Source organism: Capsicum annuum, chromosome 4 (assembly GCF_002878395.1).
Source record: "Capsicum annuum cultivar UCD-10X-F1 chromosome 4, UCD10Xv1.1, whole genome shotgun sequence".
In the NCBI taxonomy this organism is placed as follows: Eukaryota; Viridiplantae; Streptophyta; class Magnoliopsida; order Solanales; family Solanaceae; genus Capsicum; species Capsicum annuum.
Genome location: NC_061114.1, coordinates 95,028,235 through 95,050,000, shown reverse-complemented (window position 1 = coordinate 95,050,000; position 21,766 = coordinate 95,028,235). Strand labels below are relative to the sequence as shown.

Sequence of the window (21,766 nt, the reverse complement as noted above, 5' to 3'; positions counted from 1 at the left end):
ACAGGGCGGAAACGTGCATCAGGGAGAATGCAAGGGAGGTGTTGGGTGTTTCTAGGGGCCGGGCCGGACATCATCGGGGGGATTGGTGGTGGAATGAAGAGGTGGGGAAGAAAGTGCAGACCAAGAAAGAGGCGTATGCTAAGTTGGTGGAAAGTAAGGACGAAGAAGAGAAGCGGGTAAACAGGAAAGAGTACAAGCTAGCGAGGAAGGAGGCGAAGTCAGCGGTCACGGCAGCTAAGACGGCCGCTTTTGAGAGCTTGTATGCAGGGTTACAGGGGAAAGGAGGGGAGAAAAAGTTGTTTCGACTCGCTAAGGCTAGGGAGAGGAAGGGTCGTGACCTCGATCAGGTGAGGTGCATTAAGGGGGAGGACGGTAGAGTGTTGGTGGAGGACGGTCACATAAAGAAGAGATGGCAGTCGTACTTTCATACGCTCTTGAATGACGAGGGGGACAGAGCTATTGTGTTAGGGGAACTGGAGCACTCAGGGGAGTGTCGGGATTTTAGCTATTGTAGACGTTTTAAGGTAGACGAGGTTAGACAGGCAGTCCGCAGGATGCGAAGGGGTAGGGCGACGGGGCCGGATGAGATACCGGTGGAATTTTGAAAGTTCGTTGGAGAGGCTGGTGTAAGGTGGTTGACTGCATTGTTCAATGAAATTTTCAGGACGGCAAAGATGCCCGAGGCGTGGAGGTGGAGTACCATGATCCCCCTCTATAAGAATAAGGGGGACATTCAGTGTTGCAATAACTATAGGGGGATTAAGTTACTGAGTCACTCTATGAAGATATGGGAGAGAGTGGTCGAGGTGAGGCTGAGACGTATAGTGTCTATTTAGGAAAACCAGTTCGGATTTATGCCCGGCCGCTCGACGACGGAGGCAATCCACCTGGTACGGAGGTTGGTGGAGCAGTATAGGGAGAGGAAGAAGGATCTGCACATGGTGTTCATCGACCTGGAAAAGGCGTACGACAAAGTCCCCAGGGAAGTGCTTTGGAGATGCTTGGAGGTGAGTGGAGTACCGCAGGCATATATACGAGTAATTAAGGATATGTATGAGGGAGCGAAAACCCAGGTGAGGACGGCGGGAGGAGACTCAGAGCATTTCACTGTCCTGACAGGATTGCATCAGGGATCTACTCTTAGTCCCTTTTTGTTTGCGTTAGTAATGGATGTGTTGACGCGGCGTATCCAAGGGGAGGTGCCGTGGTGTATGCTTTTTGCAGACGATGTAGTCCTGATAGATGAGACTCGACGGGGTGTGAATGACAAATTAGAGTTGTGGAGGCAAACTCTGGAGTCTAAAGGGTTCAGGGTGAGCAGAACCAAGACAGAGTATGTGGAATGTAAGTTTAATGACGTGAGGCGGGAGAATGAGGTAGTAGTGAGGCTAGAAGCACAGGAGGTAGGGAAGAGGGATAAGTTCAAGTATCTCGGGTCCGTGATCCAGAGTAACGGTGAGATTGACGAGGATGTCTCGCACCGTATTGGGGCGGGATGGATGAAGTGGAAACTCGCATCGGGGGTGCTGTGTGATAAGAAGGTGCCGCCCAAGCTTAAAGGCAAATTCTATAGGGTGGTAGTCCGCCCGGCCTTGCTGTATGGAGCGGAGTGTTGGCCAGTTAAGAACTCCCACATCCAAAAAATGAAGGTGGCAGAAATGCGGATGTTGCGCTGGATGTGTGGACTGACCCGAGGGGATAGAGTTCGGAATGAGACTATCCGGGAGAAGGTTGGTGTGACTTCAGTGGAGTGTAAGATGCGGGAAGCACGATTGAGATGGTTCGGACACGTGAAGAGGAGGGGCATGGATGCCCCGGTCCGTAGGTGTGAGAGGCTAGCGTTGGATGGTTTTAGACGGGGTAGAGGTAGACCGAAGAAGTACTGGGGTGAGGTGATTAGGCGGGACATGGAACAGTTACAGCTCACCGAGGACATGACCCTAGACAGGAAGGGCTGGAAGATGCGAATTACGGCAGAGGATTAGGGCCAGTTCGGGTCGCTAGTGTAGGGAATTAATTGGTGGGGGTGTATTCCTGTTATGATTCTGTATTCAGTGTTTCGTGTTCCGTGTTCCATGTTTATTACGAATCTGTGTGCTTTCCTCTGCTTTATTATTCCTGCATTCCTGCTTTACTCTGTTTTATATTCCCTATGGGTGCCGTATCTATGTTATGTCATCTGCTGCTGTGCTGTACTATGTGTTTGTGTGATATCTCGTGACTTGAGCCGGGGGTCTTTCGGAAACAGCCTTTCTACTTCATCAGAGGTAGAGGTATGGACTGCGTACATCTTACCCCCCCCAGACCCCACTAAGTGGGAATACACTGGGTTTGTTGTTGTTGTTGTATGTACAAATGGATGATTCTTATTGGGCAACATAAGATAGGGATGAAGTGGAGTATTCTCATCTGTTGATGTATTGTGGGCAAATTAATTAAAGGTGACAAAAAAGTTTCAAAACTAGTTGCCTATAAATAGTTGATTTTACTCATTTTGTAAGGGGATTCTGAACTATGCTAAAGCAATATACTAATTGAGGAGAGGTTTCGATGTCCCATATTTCATAACTGCAATTATATTTCCTTTTACTGCTTGCCCTATTATTTGGCACTGATCTATTACTCTGTTGAATAGCATGTAAGCCCAAAAGCAAAGCATAGGGCACAAAAGGAATTAAAGTGAAAAAAAATTATTTCAAAATAAATTGTGATCTGGAATGTTACCTTTAACGTAACCTAGATATTTAAGAAAGTATAAAATATTAAAAGCAAAATATATTGGACCATTCCTCTAGTTTATTACGTTGTTCCTTTTCCATTATTTTTGCATTACAACATGTATTAACAATGATACTATGCCATGATAAATGTATAGAATAAGAAGTTAGTGTCAACCTCCTCAAGAACTGCTTTAACTTGACGTAGTTTCTCAGCATGCTCAAAGTCTTCTGCTTCACTATCACTTCCCCTACCAGGTCTACACAAAAGAGTGAGCAACAGATCCAGATCGGCTTTTTCCAATCAATTATGAACAATAAGTTTTGGTTCTTTGCAAGTTAGTGAGTTACAACATTTTTTCCAATAAGAATGGAAGAGACTGAATAGAATCAGGAAAAGAATAGAAAAAATTGGCCAATTGAGGGTGCAATGCATCAGATAGCATTTTCCAACACACAACGAAATCAACTCCTTTAGTCTCAACCAATTTGTTGTTCTATTTTATTCTTTCCTTTTCTTTGGGCTTCTGGTGGTAACAAGGGTTCACAAAATCAAGTCAAGAAAGGTGAAAGATGATAATTATAATTAGAAAACTCTCTCTAGTTTTCAGAACAGTGAAAGCTACAATGCACTATCATCAGTATGAGATTCAGTCTGAACCCAGCAACAACAAATTTAATAATTACCTAGAGTATGCTGTGCTGAGAATAAAGACACACAAACAAGATTGTTCCTTCTGTATATCATTACATCCATAGTATCCTTCTGAATATCATTACATCCATAGTACAAAAACACACAATCCTGGACCAAACAGAAGCTTTACAACATAGTATATTCTAATAACTGGTTGAAAAGAATAAAACAATGATCAACAGAAGTAACGTGTGACAAAAAGATTCATACCAAGAGCTGAAATAACGGCCTTCCAAAATGTGGTAGACCAAAAGAAGATCATAAGTTCAAGATTTATCCATGGAACTTTTGAGATATTATAATATCAAAAACTTTAATGAGTCAAGATTCATGAGCAAACACAATCAATTGATTTTCAGCCTCTCCCTCCTTCAACCATAAAAAGTGTGCAACAGTATATTAAGGTCTTTATTACATTTCTAACCTATGAATCATCTTTTGTTTGAATAACATTTATGATCTACCTGCTTTTTTAAACTCACGGTATCAACTCCAAAACATTAAGCATGGATGATAATCAACATAAACACTGTTCAATGATCTTCATTAATTTATCACAACACAAATGTCGTACATCTTTTAAAGTCAAAATCTATCAGGTTCATAGTCTTCATAATTACTCTTGTACTTATTTTTCCCCTAGATAATTTGGTGAAACATGCACATGTAATCCTTGTTTGGGACTGAATATCAAAATGCAGAAGGCAATAGTGAAAGATGAGTTTAAGAAATTAATGTCAGTGAGCTTCTATTAAGAATGAAGATAAGTTTTACTTACCTAGTACGTGGTACTAGAGCTCTGGTGGCATCCAAAAGATCTTGCAATTGCACAGCACTCTTAAGCTTTGTCTGCAGCAGATTGTGGAGTGTAAAATAACAATAAATTATACTCTAAAACATTGGGAATATGATTAAAAAGAAAATAGGATAACGAAAAGTAAAGAAGCACCTCAGATCTAGGTCTGCCTCCATTATATTTTAACATCAAATTTAAGAGTTTTTCCTCGGTGACCTTGAACTTCACTTTCTGTTTAGGTGTTCTATCACCACTGTACAATTTGAGAACGATTAAAGAGGAAAAGAAAAGTTCTTTGGCAACAAAGGAAATGAAACAAACAGGTATGTCTTACTGCCGAATAATTGCAATTACACATCGGAGCTCCTCTGATTGTCCAAATATGCCAATTTGCCCACTTCCTTGACGTGTTAGTCCCTCAGAAGGCTGAACAGGCTCATTGTCCTTCCATGGTAAAGTTGGTGGTATTGCAGATGAAAGATGTGGAGCTTTTGCATCTAGAAACATCTTCCTCAACACACATGCTGCATCATCATAGTACCTGTACTCAGACATCATAGCAATAACTTTATTTTAGAACCAAGAAACAACAATGTGCACACAGATGATGACAATAGTGCTACCGCTTCTGTTGTTACTAATAGTATTAACTGAACTCCATGATAGTAATGATAACTTGAATATTCAAAACTTAAAAACTCATGATGCAGGTACGAAATTGCATTGAAGAATGCAGACGCTTTGGTAAACACATGAACAAAATCTTTAACTAAAAAATCTTGCTCTAACCATTGGGAGAACTACCGTGAGAAAGAGATGAACAGTCAAAACACATATGTGACAGAGCACAGGGTCTTAAGCCAATTTAGGACTTAAATCTTAAACACGCTGTTCAGGACAAATATTACAAGTGAACATATTGCTGTTTACATACTCAATACATAGGCTATGCTAAAATATTTTCTCTTTATCTTTTACCTGTTTTTGGGTGTCATTTATCCTACTTACTACTGATCATTATTGCACTCGATGTGCTAGGAATAGGATTCATAGGAATTTCGTTATGTGAAAGTATATGAAGCCTCATACGTGGGGATTATGATTTCTCTTGAAGGGAATTTTAAAAACAGTTACATTATAGATGCACAGAATTGATATCTTTCTGGTTCTTAATCAATCTTGAGAGCTCAGATTCAAGCGGAAGTAGAGGAGTCTGGTTCAACTGATTGCTTTGTCTGATACTTTAGCAATATTATCCCCAGTAAAGGCATACTTTACATACCCCATCCAGTCATCGATTTCTCCCTTCCATTTAAGGAAGAGCTTCCCTTTTACTTTCTCCATTTTCTTTTTCTGCCAATTTGGGCGTAAGGTACATGTTTCAAAACTATTATTTTGTCTTAAGAAGCTGATCGAGCAATGCTGAAACGCGGAAATCAGTTAATAGATTGGGTAGGAAATCTCGTTTACTTTCTTGTTGGAGAAGAATATGAAGCATTGTAAACATTACTTGTAAGAGTTCTTCACAAAGCTCCAGCCATTCACATCACAAACATAAGAACACCCCTCACAACGCAACAGATCAAAGCCACAAACCTAAACAAAAGGAAGAGAAAATGTCATCTTTTTCATTGCCATCAATATAATTTACATCAACATCAAACAAAGAAAGTCAGCATAGTGGGTTACATCCCAGAGCATTAGGAAACAAGCATTCACGCATTTCTAAAGAATCTAAACAGAGAAGTAAGAATCAGTCAAGTAACTGTCTTATAGCTGGGGTGAGAGATGAGGACTAGCATCATCTATCTTTTGCAGTTGGATGATCCTGCACATGCCACAGATTAAGGTTCCAGCAACGGTTAGAGAGAACTGGAGCAAAGTTTTACCCCATTTTGAGATAGAACATACCCGCAACATAAGCATGAAGACAAGATGAGAAGTATCTAATAAACACATGGAATATTGAAGAGGATAACGCTGCCACAACTAGCAAGGAAAACAGAGAGAGAACATTGAAATAAGCCTATAAAAAGCAAAAGATGAGGCAAACACCTAAAATAGTTGCAACAGATTATTCTGATTAACAAAACATCATTGTTCCAAATGTTGTAGACAAATGTTGCAAGACTTAAGTGACTTACTGCTTGCCTGAAAGCTATGCAAACTTCTCTTGCCATTTGCTTCTCTGAAGGGGTTAATAGAACAGGATACCTGACCTGCAAAACGAAGCAACTTTGAAAGTGCAGCTAAACATAAGCACATATAAGTTGCTAGAGGAAAAGATCAGCACTTTGAAAAAATTACTTATACGCGAAGGAGCTTTTAGTGGGAAATAATAAGTTTCTCCAAGGCCTTGTATATAGGGAGATTTCCCACATCAATAAGTTATTACTTTATCAAAACTAATTCTGTCTCCTGAGCCAAGTGCACACAGTGATTTAACCCACACAGTAAAGAAAAAGATGATAGCACCACTATTTTTCGTTTCTTCTCTTTCTTCTTTGTCTATATGCCTCAGGATATGACAAAAATGGAAAGGGACAAAAGGCGGACTTCAAAAGTCTCCAATGATAAGTTGAAGAAATTACTAACTTCTTTTCCATCAGGATTTCTCATTACAACTCCATCAACAACAGGAGACTTCCTTGCCTCTGCATGTGCATATTCTGGGCCAACAGTATAAACCTACATGAATTTAATAAAAGGGATCAAGTACATGAGCACATTACGACCAAAGTTATATAATTCAGACACCACGCAAAAGGATTTGCATGGATCTTTCTACAATGAAGATCGCTTAGGATTCCAAGAGGTAAAGATCTAGAGGGAAAGAGTTGCTAGCTCTTACTATAAATATATGGGAGCAGTATATGAGTTGTGGCTTTATCTCAATTCACCTTTCTTTTTTGGAGCCTGTGCGGTTTGGAAGAAGCCATAGGAAAGAACATATATAAGGAAACATGGAAATTTTGAAAAGTCACTATGAGAAGAGGAAGATGCGAAGATGCAACTCATCACTAATAAGTCCAAAAAACTTGACTTCCTATATCTATCTCCAATAAGCCAAAAGTGCCACCCATGTTCTTAATTATTAATCTTTAACTACTCTTATATCCTATTCTACTTTAGCTCACTACCCCCACTCCCACACCTTTTTTTTCTTTAAGACTTTTTTAGAACTTATTTCACTTTAAATCTTTCACCATTTTTACGTTTGCATTCTTCTCAAATTTTTTTTAATAATTTTGAATTAATGAAAAGATAACAATGCTTCTTAAGCATATATACAGGGATCGAGTATAGCACAATTTCAAGTATTGTTAACTGATAATCATCCCAGTCATGTATTACATCAATGTTTAATGTAATTACACAATCTCCTCACGACATCTATTACCTGTAAAAAAGACTTCAAAAATATGGACCCACTGACATCTTTATGCCAGACACAATAATACTTGAGATATGCTACCCACAAGAAAAAGAAAACCAAGTTTAATTGCCAATCACAGTTGAGATCATTCACTCATAGATATCAAAGTTAAAAACTTAGGAACCTTAACATCTGTTCCTCCTGTAGGCATGAATTCCTCGTATATGTAAGATCCTTCACGTCTAACTCTTCTAACATCTGGATGGAACTCACTTGAGCGGTTACCAACCTGAAGGAAATGAAAGAAATTAAAGAATTGCATTACGTGGCTACATAAATGTAGCGATCAAAGGGCGTATTCATTATTTATATAAGGAAAAGGCAATTGACATACAACATACTACCAAATATTGTCAAAAATTGATCCAACAAATAGACATAAACTACGGCGGTGGAAAAGATATACAGATGACTTAATAGGCGAACTTCAATTGTTAAAAAATGCATGCTTTTGAAAGATATGAATCCTGCTATTATGGATAAGTAACTGACAAGCAGACGCTAGATGCCGGTTTAAAACATTTTGCTCTAATAATTTCCAGTAGAAGGAAATTTCACGAGTAAACACCTAGAAAAATTTGGCCACAAATCTACGAAGCCAACGGAGAAGCAGGAAACTAAAATAAGTCTTGACACTATCACAATGAAAGTAAAGACAATTGTATCTCTTTAAGTATCTTCAGTGATGCTGAACGAAAAATCTAAGTTACAGAACATATCAAATCCTTCTCCGGAATGATTAACAATGAGATTGAGATTATAACTGCAAAGCAGGCAAATGTACCCTTTTTCGAGACAAATTAAATGACTACATCTCTCCTTGAATTTTTTAGAATCAAAATAATTTCATCCAAGCCACAGCTAAAGAAAACTAAGTCAGCACAGATCATTAAGATCATCCTCAATCACCCATTAGGGGATTCTATACAGGAGAATGGTTGATTAAAAAATACAAGAAAATTTGCAGAAAAGCCACAAGCAGAGGAGCTGCAGTCTTTGACACAAAAGGAAGTTGGCAAAATTAAAACTTGTCAGAAGCAACTTCAAACTTTTGCTCAAACATTGCCATTTTTATATTGCACCTTTCGGAACAATTCCTTCATTCCGCTGCCAGCTGAACTAGGGTAATATATCATAATTCTGTGATCATCACCTGCTCAAACAATGAGAAATTGAATAAGCCAGTGTAAATGGTACTTGCATGACATCAGAAATGCAGCAGATTCAAAAGCAAAAAAAAAAATAATGGACTAAAAAGCAAATTCTAACATTTAAAAAAATCTGCACTCTAATAGCAGTCATAAGATATAAGTATTAAACCTGAGATTTGAGCTCAAATCAGACTAAGCTTTTCAAACTCCATGTAGCAGTTACAACCTAATATGGTACAATTTTGATTTATCATCAAAGACAAACATAGCCAAGAGGCATCAATGTGTATCCTACTGTTTGGATACCATCAGGGTGGTTATTTATTTTTCAAAATTTTCAAGGAACAGAAAAATATGAGTCTTGCCTTTTGATCTATTCCACTGTTTGGATACCATCAGGGTGGTCATTTGTTTCTCAAAATTTTAAAGGAACACAAAAGTATGAGTCTTGCCTTTTGACCTATTCCAGTCTATTAAAGCCATACATTAAAATGCAAATACCATATTAAGCTAATCAAACAGAGAGAAAAAAGTAAAAGAGCACATACTTACAAAATCCTAACAAAGATGGGAAGGCAAGAAAACTCACCATGAACAGGCTTTTCTACAAAAGGTTTCCAAAAGCGATTCCCATGAACTTCGACAAAGTCATCTTCTTCCACGAAATAATCCAGTTGTTGGTAAGGCACTTCTCTATTAACACAAGCATATCTCGGAACCGGGATTCCAAACATCTCAAGGTGCTGAAATCCCACGAATCAAAACAAAAATAGAAAATGTTTAAATTATTTCCTGGATTATGGAGATGCAAAAGCAAGAAGACACTGATTTTATACAAGGTTAGTTTTTATGTAAGTCCGTCCTTTACATAAGAGAGGAGGTTCCCAACAGGATGATGAAGGATTTATAAGAAACTGTTTCTTTCTTTGGACAAAAGTCCAAGTGGAGAACCCAATAAGCTTTTCGACAACAAATAAAGTTGAAGTTTGAATAGAACTGTTATGTGTCTTATCCATTGTAATACAGTATTGAGATATAAAAGCATAAGCAACTTAGCAGTTAGTTTTTTTATAGGCGCGAGATCCACACGCGCCTTCCATAAAACAATTGTAACTAACTCCCCACCTCCCCCCCAATTCCCTATTTCTGTTGCTTTATTAGTTGTATTGGGAATTCAGTTGTAATGAGTTTTTTGATAATAGAATTGCAGAAATACTCTCTCTACTCTTTCATCTCTCAATCTTTCCTCAGTTCCTATTAGCAAGAGTGAGTGATCTGTTCAAGGGAAATTTAGCTATTTTCCCTTTAGGAATACTCAGTTTCGTAAGAATTACTCTCTATATCTAGGTGGTTATATCATTGGTATCAGAGCCCAGTACATTCTGGGACTAATTCCAATGGGAGATCACAACACTCGTATGCAGGAGCTACGTAAAGAACTCAATAACCTAAAAGGTTCCATGGATACAATTGTCAATTCTGTGTCGGAGTTAGGCAATTGATGGTTGCTAAAGTTGCGCAAGCAGTGGATGAAATTAAGAAAATGTTGATGGGCAATGGAGCATGTATTGGAGCTGCAAGAGGAGAAGGGAAACCAGCTGCAGTTGTCCTTGATGGAGCTCTAACAGCTAATCCACCTAGGCATGAGGATTATCGGCTACCCACTCAAAATTATCAAGTAGAATTTCCTAAATTCAATGGTGATGGTTTAAAGGATTGGTTGTACAAGTGTGAGCAATTTTTTGAGGTGGATGAAACACCTGAAAGTTCTAAGGTAAAATTGGCTTCATGTAGAATAAAAGGGAAGGCTTTGCAGTGGCACCAATCTTTTTTGAAACAAAGATTGTCCAGAGATTGGCCAAGATGGAGTGAGTATGTAGGTTGCTTGTATGCTAGGTTTGGAAATGAACTTTTTGATGACCCTATGGGGGATTTGAAGGACTTGAGAAAAACTGGTTCTGTTTAAGAATATGTGGATCTTTTTGATGAAGTGTTTACCAGGGTTGATCTTCCTGAGCATTATGTGGTTAGTTGTTTTATAAGGGGATTGAAACCTGAAATTGGGTTACCATTAAAGATGCTAAGTCCTAGAACCTTGGCTAAGGCCATTAGTTTGGCTAAGATCCAAGAACAAACACTTAAGGTGCAGAAACAAGTGTTTACACATGGATCTATTCTAGCTACTCCAAGAAACCCTCCTAAATTCCCTAATTCTATATCATTTTTTTTCTTATTCTAAACAAAATTTTCCTTCCAAACAAACTACTTCTATTGTTTGGAACTCCAAACCAGGTTACAGACCTCCTAGGCTGCTAAGTCCTGCAAAAATAGAGGAGAAAATGAGTAAAGGGTTGTGCTTTAATTATGATGAAAAGTACTATTTTGGACATGTGTGTAAGAAGAAGCAGCAGTTGTTTTGTTTGCAAGTTGATGAACAAGAGGTTCCAGTAGGAGTGGAAGAAGATAAGTCTGTGTTGATTGATCCTATTGAGCTTTTGACAATCATGGCTCAGGGTTTAGAGACTAATTCTGAGGGGTCCATCCTACCAAGGGACTCAATGCATGCCATGTGTAGAGTTCAAGACTTCAGGACCATGAGAGTGATTGTATCTATGAAAGGAAAAATTGTTTAAGTTCTTATTGATACTGGCAGTACTCACAACTTTTTGGATCTCAATATTGCCAAGAAATTAGGATGTGCTCTAACTGCAATTACCACATTTAATGTATCAGTAGTAATAAGATGCAAAGTCACGATATCTACAAGAAGGAAGAATGAAAGATGCAGGGTGTGACTTTCTACTCTGCTATGCTGATACTACCTGTTGGAGGATGTAGCATGGTGTTAGGGATATAGTGGCTCACTATTCTTGGTGATATAATGTGGAATTTTAAGCAACTTAAAATAGAATTCAATATTCAAGGCAAGAAGATATCACTTAGGGGGGTTCAACCTCCACCAATTAAAATGATTCCCTCAGGAAGAATGGATAAACTTTTAGCTCAACCTACTGAATTATGTATGATGTCTTTAGGTCTCTTTCTGTAGAATGAAGGTACCATCGAGGATGCTAGTCTGTACTCTTTACAAGGAAAAAAGGGTAAATGACTTAGAATCTTCTGAGTTGTAGTTAGTTCTAGACAAGTATGAATGCTTGTTTGGATCTCCTATAGACCTACCACCTTCTAGGAGTCATGATAACAAGATCACCCTTCAAGAGGGCACTTCACCTGTTAACATCAGGCCATATAGATATCCTACAGTTCAGAAAGATAAAATTGAAAAGCTAATTGATGAAATGCTCACCTCTGGTGTCATCAGAGATAGTACTAGTCCTTATTCTTCTCCAATTGTGATGGTCAAAAAGAAATATTGATCATGGAGGTTGTGTGTATACTATAGAGAGTTAAATAGCTGCATAGTGAAAGGTAAATCCCTTATACCTGTCATTGAAGAGCTACTGGATGAACTACATGGTGCAAGGTTTCTCTAAGCTAGATCTTAGGTCTGGTTACCATCAAATTAAGGTGTATGTTCCTGACATCCCTAAAACTACTTTTAGAACACATAATGGTCACTATGAGTTTTTAGTGATGCTGTTTGGCTTAACTAATGCCCCTTCCACCTTCTAGAGCCTTATAAATAAGATATTTCATGACCACCTTAGAAGATTTATTTTAGTCTTCTTTGATGACATATTGATCTATAGTTCCACTTGGTCTGATCTCTTGGCACATCTTGAGTCAACTTTTAGTATCTTAAAGGAGAATGTGTCGTTTGTGAAGAGGAATAAGAATGAATTTAGAGTCACAAGGATAGACTATCTAAGATATGTTATTTCTGCAGAAGGTGTAGCTATGGACAGGCTTATGGTAGAACTTGTGTTGGACTGTCCTCAACCAAGGAATGTCAAAGGGTTAAGGGGGTTTCTTAGCCTCACTGGATACTATAGAAGGTTCCTAAAGGGATATGGCCTCATTGCCACTAGACCCCTTCATGATTTAGTGAAGAAGAATGATTTTATATGGACACAAGAGGCAAAGGCAACATTTGACAAGCTTAAGGTGGCCTTAACCACTGCACCTGTTTTGGCCCTTCCTGATTTTTCTCAGGAATTAACTATAGAAACAGATGCTTAAGGAGATGGTATTAGTGTTGTTCTATCACAAAACTGCAAACCTATAGAATTTTTTAGCAAAGGTTTATCACCCGAAAACATGGCTCTATTTGTGTATGTGAGGGAGTTGCTAGCCCTGGTTTCAGCTGTATAAAAGTGGAGACCCTATTTGTTAGGTAGACACTTTTACATCAAAACAAATCACCACAGTTTAAAATTTCTTTTGGAGCAAAGTATTACAACTCCTAGTCAACAGAAGTGGTTGGTGAAACTTCTTGGCTATGACTATTCTATATTATATAAGAAAGGGAAGGAGAACATAGTTGTTGATGCACTATCTAGGAAGGAAGAACCAATACAGTTATGCAGCATCTCAGGATTGAAATCATCATTACTTGAGGAAGTCAAGAATTCATGGATCACTGATCCTCTCTTGCAAACTCTCATAAAGAAAAGCAGCTAGGCGTAAACCTTACTATCATTATCATGGTGGAATTTTAAGTAGAAAAGGGAATCTGATGGTGGGGTCTGATGCTAATCTAAGGAAAGTAACTTATTGCCTATTTTCATGAAAGTTCATTGGGTGGTCATTCGGGTATCAATGCTACATTTTATAGGGTAAAGCAAGAATTCTACTGGAAGTTTATACTTATGTCAGAGAATATGACACTTGCTAGAGGTGTAAGGGTAAGAATGTTCCGTACCCTAGCCTACTGCAGCCTTTTCCCATTCTTGATAAGGTTTGGCAGGACATCTCTATGGATTTCATTGAGGGACTTCCTAAATTTGTTGGCAAAAAAACTATTTTTATGGTGGTTGACAAACTCAGCAAGGCTGCTTACTTTTTATCTCTTAAACATCCTTATTCAGCATTAGATATGACTCAATTATTCATGGATGGTGTATTCAAACTACATGGAATGCCAAAATCTATTGTTTCAAATGGGGATCCTATTTTTGTCAGCAAGTTTTGGCAAGAATTATTCAAACTACAGAATGTTTACCTACTCACGTCTTCTACATACCACCCTCGGACTGATGGCCAAACTGAGGTTGTTAATAGGTGTTTGGAGTCTTATTTGAGGTGTAGGACCTTTGACAAACCCAAGGAATGGCCTTATTGGTTGTCACTTGCTAAGTGGTGGTACAACACCTCTTATTATTTCTCTATTCACATGACACCTTATGAGGCTATTTATGGTCAAAATCCACCTCCCTTACTTCCCTACTTACCATTTGATTCTCAGTTAGACATGGTTGACAAGCTCTTACAGGCTAGGGAGGCCACTATAAGGTGTTTGAAGTTTTACTTGAGCCAAGCTCAAAACAGAATGAAGATGCAGGCTGGCAAACACAGAACTAATAGGTCTTACTTAATTGGAGATTAGGTTTATGTTAAAATTCAACCTTATAGACAATATTCTTTGAAGGATCACTCTTTTCAAAAGTTATCTGCGAAGTTTTTTGGTCCCTTTTTTATCACAGCCAAAGTGAGTGTTGTGGCCTACACTTTGGATCTACCTTTTGGTTCTAAGATTCATTCTACATTTCATATTTCTCAACATAAAAGGAAGTTTGGGTCTAATGTAGCCACCCCTACCTTCTCTGTTGTTCACACTGACTCAGGCTACCTTTTATTAGTCCCTACCTTTTATTAGTCCCTGAAGCCATTTTGGATAGAAGAATATATCAGAAGAGAGGGAGATATAGAACTCTAGTCTTGGTCAAGTGGTTAAATGTAGCACCAAAAGATAGCTCTTGGATAGACCTTGCAGACTTCACTCACCAGTTTTCTCAGTTCAATCCTTGAGGACAAGGATTGTTTTAAGGGTGGCGTATTATTATGTGTCTAATCTATTGTAATACAGTGTTGAGATATAAAAGCATAAGCAGCTTTGCAGTTAGTTTTTTGAAATTTAGTTAGGCGCATGGTCCATACGAGCCTTCCATAAAATGGTTGTAACTAACTTTCCCCCCAATTCCCTATTTCTGTTGCTTTATTAATTGTATTAGGAATTCAGTTGTAGTAAGTTTTTTGATAATGGAAATGCAGAAATTCTCTCTTTACTCTTTCATCTCTAAATCTTTCCCCAATTCCTATTAGCAAGAGTGAGTGATCCGTTCAAGGGAAATTCAACTATTTTCCCTTTAGGAACACTTAGTTTCATAGGAATTACTCTCTATATCCCGGTGTATATATCAAAAACTATTTGAAATAGAAGTTGGAAGAAAGATTTTCTTAATTTATAGCAGAACCCTTGGATTGGAAGTACTTAGGAAAGCCTACTAATCCTTTTAACCAATTAAATATAATTCCAACATCTACTTGTTCCGTTTTCTTCTTTTATCTTATAAGTCATTTGAAATACCCTGGGTTTTGGCCCTTGAAAATATCCTAAGGTTTAAGCTCACTGTTCTTGTAATGACTCACCATACGAGTCGTATGGTGTGGGTACGGGTCAGGTGGCCTAACTCGTAAGGTGTCCCGTGGGTGATGGTTGGGTTTTTGTTGTGGGTACGACTTGGTGGGTACGGATCGTATGATTTGGTGACGGGTCGTTGGGTTGGTCCTTCACTTAATCTGAAACTTAGTAACTTGACTTGGCTCTGAGTATGAGTGGCTCACTAAGATCCATAAGGATAGGGTAGGATTCGTGGTGGGAAGTCATATATTGTCCAGTGTTAATCCTTCTGGATTCTGCCATGGGTACGATTAAGACCATATGAGTCGTATGGTCATGACATGAGTAAAGGTAATGAGTCATATGGTGGACAATATGTGGGTGTCCAACTTTTTGTTCTAGTTATGAATGGATGGTACCATTCGTATGATATGGTGACGAGTTGGAGGGCCAACTCGTGCCCAACTTTGGGAATTTTAACAGCTTAAGTTAGGGGTATTCTGGATATTTTTCCTCTTAACTCCTTTTGATCACATTACATAAAACATCTTTTGGGACTTCATTAACCTCCTATTCTCAATCAAATACTCTTAAACATCTTTTAAAATCTCTCTCAAGCTCTTGGTTCAAGAAAAGGCTAGGGTTTCTTTAAGACAATCAATTAGAGGCTTTCAAGAGTGAATCTCTCTATCTCCCTTGGTGCCTAAGGCATTTTACTACTCCCTCATTGTTAGTTCAACTAAAAGCATATTTTAATAGATGGTTTTCATGGTAATATTGTGGTATTGTTTGGGTTTTGAAATATATTTTTAGGATTTTGGTTGTTTATGGTTTGATAATGCTTTCCCACGTTTTACTTATGATTTTCCTGTTATATTTATGGTTTTGAACATGTGATTGCGTGGGAATGGTTAATTGATACTTGGTTTTGGTTTTAGAAATTATCTACCCTCAACATGTTTGTCAAAATGTCAATGAGAGTGATTTTGTCACATAGTTTGATTATTCTTGAAACCTTTGCATTGCATAATATGGTAATGGAACTCAATTGGTTTGGTTGGTTTTTTAAATGGTTTGGAAAGGCCTTGGTGGCCATAGTATTTGTTTAATTGGAAACTTTGGAGTCAAATTGGTTTAATGATTTTGGTATGGCATAAATGGATTGACTTGCAAGCTCTAATTTTGGTATGACGATACCAATGGTTAATGCCTAAATAAAAAAACTCCTTAGTAAATGGTTGGTTATTTGTGAATGGTTTTAATATGGGCTTAAAGAGGGATGTGTTATCAAAGTCATTGATGATGGAGGTCCCGAGGGGGCCAAAACTAGAAATCATGTTTGTCGATGTGAGGTTTGGTCTTGGTGACCGTGCATGATGTCACACTTATATTTTGGGAGATGTACTAGTTATCTTAGGTTTAATCTCTGGTTCGTGTGGCTAACACGCATTGGGGCCCTGTCAGCAGGGCGAGCTGAACCCATATAGCCCACCGGTGGTTTTAGGACGGCCAAGCTACACAACCCAGGTTAAAGGTCTTAAATACATGCTAAACTCGGTTTCTTTTCCCAGTATAGTGTATATATATGTATGTATGTGATTACAACAACAACAAACCCAGTGTATTCCCACATCATGAGGTCTGGGGAAGGTAAGATGTACGCAGTCCATACCACTACCTCCGAAGAAGTAGCAAGGCTATTTTCGATAGACCCCCAGCTCAAGATAAGGAATAGTAATAAAATCTGTACAAAAGGCATGGAACAAGATGGCAAGGCAATAAATACGCCACGTATAGGGAATAGTGAATAAAGAATAGTAAGCAATCGTAACACAACATGCAACAAGGTATCATAACAAGAATAATACACCCACCTAGTAATGCCCTACCCTACCGACCCAAACTGGCACTAACCTTCTACCGTAATAGGCGTCCTCCAGATCTTCCTATCTATGGTCATGTCCTCAGTAAGCTGAACCTACTCCATGTCCCGCCTAATTACCTCTCTCCAGTATTTCTTTGGCCTACCCCTACCTCGCCTGAAACCATCCAAAGCAAGCCTCTCACACCTACGAACCGGTGCATCCGTGCCTCTTCTCATCACGTGTCTGAACCATCTCAAACGGACTTCCCACATCTTGTCCTCCACCAAAGCCACTCCAACGTTCTCCCAGATAGTTTCATTCCGAACTCTATTACCTCTCGTAAGCCCATACATCCAATGCAACATCCGTATTTCCGCCACCTTCAATTTTTGAATGTGAGAGTTCTTGACTAGTCAACACTTCGCTCCATAAAACATGGTCGGATGGACTGCCACCCTATATAATTTGCCTTTAATCTTGGGCAGCACCTTCTTATTACACAGCACCCTCGAGGAGAGCTTCCACTTCATCCATCCCGTCCCAATACAGTGAGAGACATCCTCGTTAATCTCACCATTCCACTGAATCATGGACCCGAGATACTTGAAGCTATCCCTCTTACACACCACTTGAGAATCCAACCTCACTTCCACCTTGTCCTCCTGCCTCAAGCCATTAAACTTATATTCCAAATATTCGGTCTTGCTCCTACTCAACCTGAACCCTTTAGACTCAAGGGTTTGTCTCCATACCTCTAACTTATTATTCACACACCCCCCTGAGTCTCATCAATCAGAACCACATCATCTGCAAATATCATACACCAAGGCACCTCTCTCTGGATACGTGTCAGCACATCCATCATCAAAGCAAACAAAAATGAGATAAGAGTAGATCCCTGATGCAACCCTGTCAAGACAGGAAAATGTTCTGAATCGCCTCCCGTCGTCCTCACCTGGGTCTTAGCTCCATCATACATGTCCTTGATTGCTCTGATATACGCCACTGGGGCCCTACTCACCTCCAACCATCTCCAAAGAACTTTTCTAGGGACTTTGTCGTATGCCTTCTCCAAGTCAATAAACACCATGTACAGGTCCTTCCTTTCCCTGTACTGTTCCACCAATCTCCACATATGTATGTATGTGATTGCAATTGGTTATTTCCTTTGGTTTTGAATAATGACATTATTTATCTTTATTCCTGAGTACATGCTAGCATTCACTTGCTAAATATATCCGGGCATTGTATCCCCACGCGATGCAAGAACCGACCATACTACTCCTTCTACTCAGTGACTTGGATTTGTGGACAATATTCATGTTAGACTGAAGTGGTAAGCTTCCATACTCCGGAAGACTTTATTTCATGCTATGGACTTTTTTTATACTTTTTGGACTTTGGTTTTGTTTATTGTCGGGGGCATGTTCCGCCCAGATGTTCTTGGATTTCAGTTAGAGGCTTTGCGTGACTTCTTTGGGCATGGGCGGTATCGGTATTAGTGTCAACCTTGGCATTGGTATTGGAGTTGAAACTGGTTGGATAATTGATAGGATATTTGATTGGTTATGGTTATTAACTTTCTTAAAAGTCTTTCAACTAATTTTGTTATATTTTGTTACTCCCCCCATTTAAAAAAGAATGACCTACTTTAACTTGGCACAAAGTTTGAGAAAATAAAGAAGACTTTTGAACCTTGTGGCCGTAAATTAAAGTTGTGTCAAATATACCAAAATGTCCTTTAATCTTATGGTCCTAAACATGCAATGTGAAAAGTTAAAATGAAAGTATTGCCAAAAAAGGAAAAAGATCATTCTTTTTTAAACGAACTAAAAAGGAAAGTAGGTAATTCTTTTTTAAACGGAGGGGGTATATGTTTGGAATTCATCCAACATAGGGTATAAGGCAGTTATAGATGGGTATTAGGGGTGTTCTCTGGTCCCGATCGAACTTAAGATGCCCAACATGACTAGGCCCTAGTTCGGGTCATGTCAGATTGGTATCAAAGCCCTAGATTCATGGTCACTTGGGAGTCCACAAAGTCGTGTCGCATAGAGTCGCTTTTTAGGGTGTGTAGTGTGCTACACTCATAAGGGAGAGGCTACAAGACATTTAGGAATGTTTCTCTTTCTTGTGTGCTGTTTTCAAGCTGCAGAGTCTATGGTCCTGAATTCTCCTCTAATTTCTATTTGTTTGCTTTTCAAATCACGCCTTCGCGATGGTCTGAATCTCACAGAATCTCCTCTGTCCTACTTGAGGATAGTGTTGATGAGACTCGTTCTACTTATGGGGTCCCAACCCAATTTAGGGGTCCAGTTACTGATTGACCTTCTGGGGTTCCACCGGATCCCTTTAGTCCTCCTCGAGCTCCTCAGGCTAATGTGACAAATACTGAGTTTCGTCAGTCTATCTACATATCTCAGTTAGTAGCTTTTCAGGTTAAGCGTGGTGCATTTGTTACTCCATCTTCTGAGGCCACAAGGATTAGCCAATTTATGAGGTTGAATCATCCGATCATTACTGGTGTTAAGGTTGAGAAGGATCCTCAAGGTTTTTTAGACAAGATAGAAAAAATCTTCCGTGTTATGAATGCTACGAATGTGGAGGGTATGGAGTTTTTTGCCTACCAACTAAAGGATGTGGCGTACCAGTGGTATGAGAAATAGGATCAGTCAAGGGGTGACGGTGTTAAGTCATCCCTATAGGAGGATTTCTCTAATGCTTTCCTAGACTACTTATTTTCTCAGGAGTTGAGAGAAGCAAAGACAGAAGAGTTTGTAAATCTAAAGTAAGGCAAGATATCAGTCAAGGAGTATGCCTTGAAGTTTCACTAGTTATTGCGGTACGCTTCAGAGTTAGTTTCTAGTATAAGGGTTAGAATAAAGAAGTTTACTTTCGAGTTATCTCGAGACTTGATTTTGGAGAGTAAGGTTACCTTGGTGATCAAGGACATGGATATCTGTAGGTTGATTATGTACATGCAAAAAGTAGGGGAGAAGAACGTGATGTGATTCAGATAAACTTCTGATCTTAGTCCAAGATTATTTTCGAAAAATAGGCTTTAATAGGAGAGAGGCAGAGCAAGAAGTTTAGATTCTCTGAGCAAGGTAGTGGCTAACAACAAAGTAGTAGAGATGGTGGAAAGTGGCCTAGGAAGAGGTGGGGCAATTCTGGGTCTTACTCAACGGCTAGTACTCCCTACCCAAAGACGTCTAGAGATAGGCATTTTCATGGTGACGACAGCTTCAAGGCACAGGGTTCCCAATATCATGTTAGGAGGCCAGTCAGCTCTATCCTATCCTCCATGTAGATTTTATAGTAGATTGCATTGGGGTTACTGTGAAGAAGAAAGGGATAAGTGCTTCAGCTATGTTCAGCCAGGGCACAAAAGTAAGAATTGTCCAGTGGCCAAGGTTGCTTCAGGGGTAAACAAGGTTCCAATTTTCTCTTCATCAGCTTCGACACCAAAGGGTGCACCATCTGGTTCCGATGCTAGTTAGAACAGTCTCTATGCTCTCACTACCCGATAGGAGTTTGAGGCATCAAACGATGTCGTGACTGGTACGTGAAACTCTTTTCCCATGATATGTACTATTTACTTGATCTGGGGTCCACTCTCTCTTATGTGACCTTATTTATGGCTGTGTATTTTGGTTTCAATCCTGAGTGTATTTCAGACCCTTTTTCTGCCTCTACCCCAATGGGTGACTCTGTGGTGGCTAGAATAGGCTATAGGGGTTGTGTGGTATCTGTGGGTGGTTGAGAAACTTTATTGGATCTATTTGAATTATACATAATTGATTTTGATATCATATTAGGGATGGATTATTTGCACTCGTGCTATGCTTCTCTAGACTGTCGGACCCATACGGTCATCTTTAAATTTCCTAATGAATCGGTTATTGAGTGGGAGGGTGGGTCCCTAGGTCCTAAGGGGAAGTTCATATCTTATCTTACAGCTCGGAGATTAATCTCTGAGGGGTGTATCTATCATCTAGTCCAGGTTAAATATTCTAACTCGGAGGATCCTTATTTGCATTCTGTCCCGGTAGTGAATGAATTTCTTGAGGTCTTCCCTGATGTCCCTCCTGATTGGGAGATCGAGTTTAGGATTGATCTTGTTCTAGACACTCGTCCAATTTCTATTTCCCCATATAGAACGGCTCCGACTGAGTTGAAGAAGCTTAAGGAACAACTCAAGGATCTTTTAGACAAGGGTTTCATCCATCCTAGTATGTCCCTATGGGGTGCAACGGTGTTATTCATGCATAAGAAGGATGGCTCCCTTCAAATGTGTATTGCTTACCAGCAGTTGAATAAGGTAATAGTAAAGAATAATACCCTCTTCCAAGGATAGATGATTTGTTTAATCAATTGCAGGGTACTAAGTTTTTCTCCAAGATTGACCTTCGATTCGGGTATCATCGGTTAAGGATTAGGGAGGTAGATATCCTTAAGACTGCCTTCCATACCCAGTATGGGAATTTTGAGTTACTAGTTATTTCTTTTGGGTTGACCAATTCCCCAATGACATTTATGGATTTGATGAATAGAGTCTTCTACCAGTTTCTGGATTTGTTCATC

General features: G+C 39.1%; 1 protein-coding gene across 2 annotated transcripts in view; it reads right to left on the bottom strand.

Annotated features, from left to right (window-relative positions):
* The window catches only part of LOC107867810 (inositol hexakisphosphate and diphosphoinositol-pentakisphosphate kinase VIP2), a 71,059-nt gene that overhangs the window by 31,432 nt on the left and 17,861 nt on the right, over positions 1-21,766 (bottom strand). For both annotated transcript variants that reach the window (XM_016714244.2, XM_016714245.2), the window contains exons 6-15: positions 9,387-9,540; positions 8,729-8,799; positions 7,771-7,875; positions 6,806-6,898; positions 6,355-6,429; positions 5,721-5,806; positions 4,545-4,751; positions 4,364-4,463; positions 4,193-4,263; positions 2,896-2,977 (exon numbers count right to left, since the gene is read on the bottom strand). In XM_016714244.2, coding sequence (XP_016569730.1) covers positions 2,896-2,977; positions 4,193-4,263; positions 4,364-4,463; positions 4,545-4,751; positions 5,721-5,806; positions 6,355-6,429; positions 6,806-6,898; positions 7,771-7,875; positions 8,729-8,799; positions 9,387-9,540 — 1,044 coding nt within the window. The remainder of the gene's footprint in view (positions 1-2,895; positions 2,978-4,192; positions 4,264-4,363; positions 4,464-4,544; positions 4,752-5,720; positions 5,807-6,354; positions 6,430-6,805; positions 6,899-7,770; positions 7,876-8,728; positions 8,800-9,386; positions 9,541-21,766) is intronic.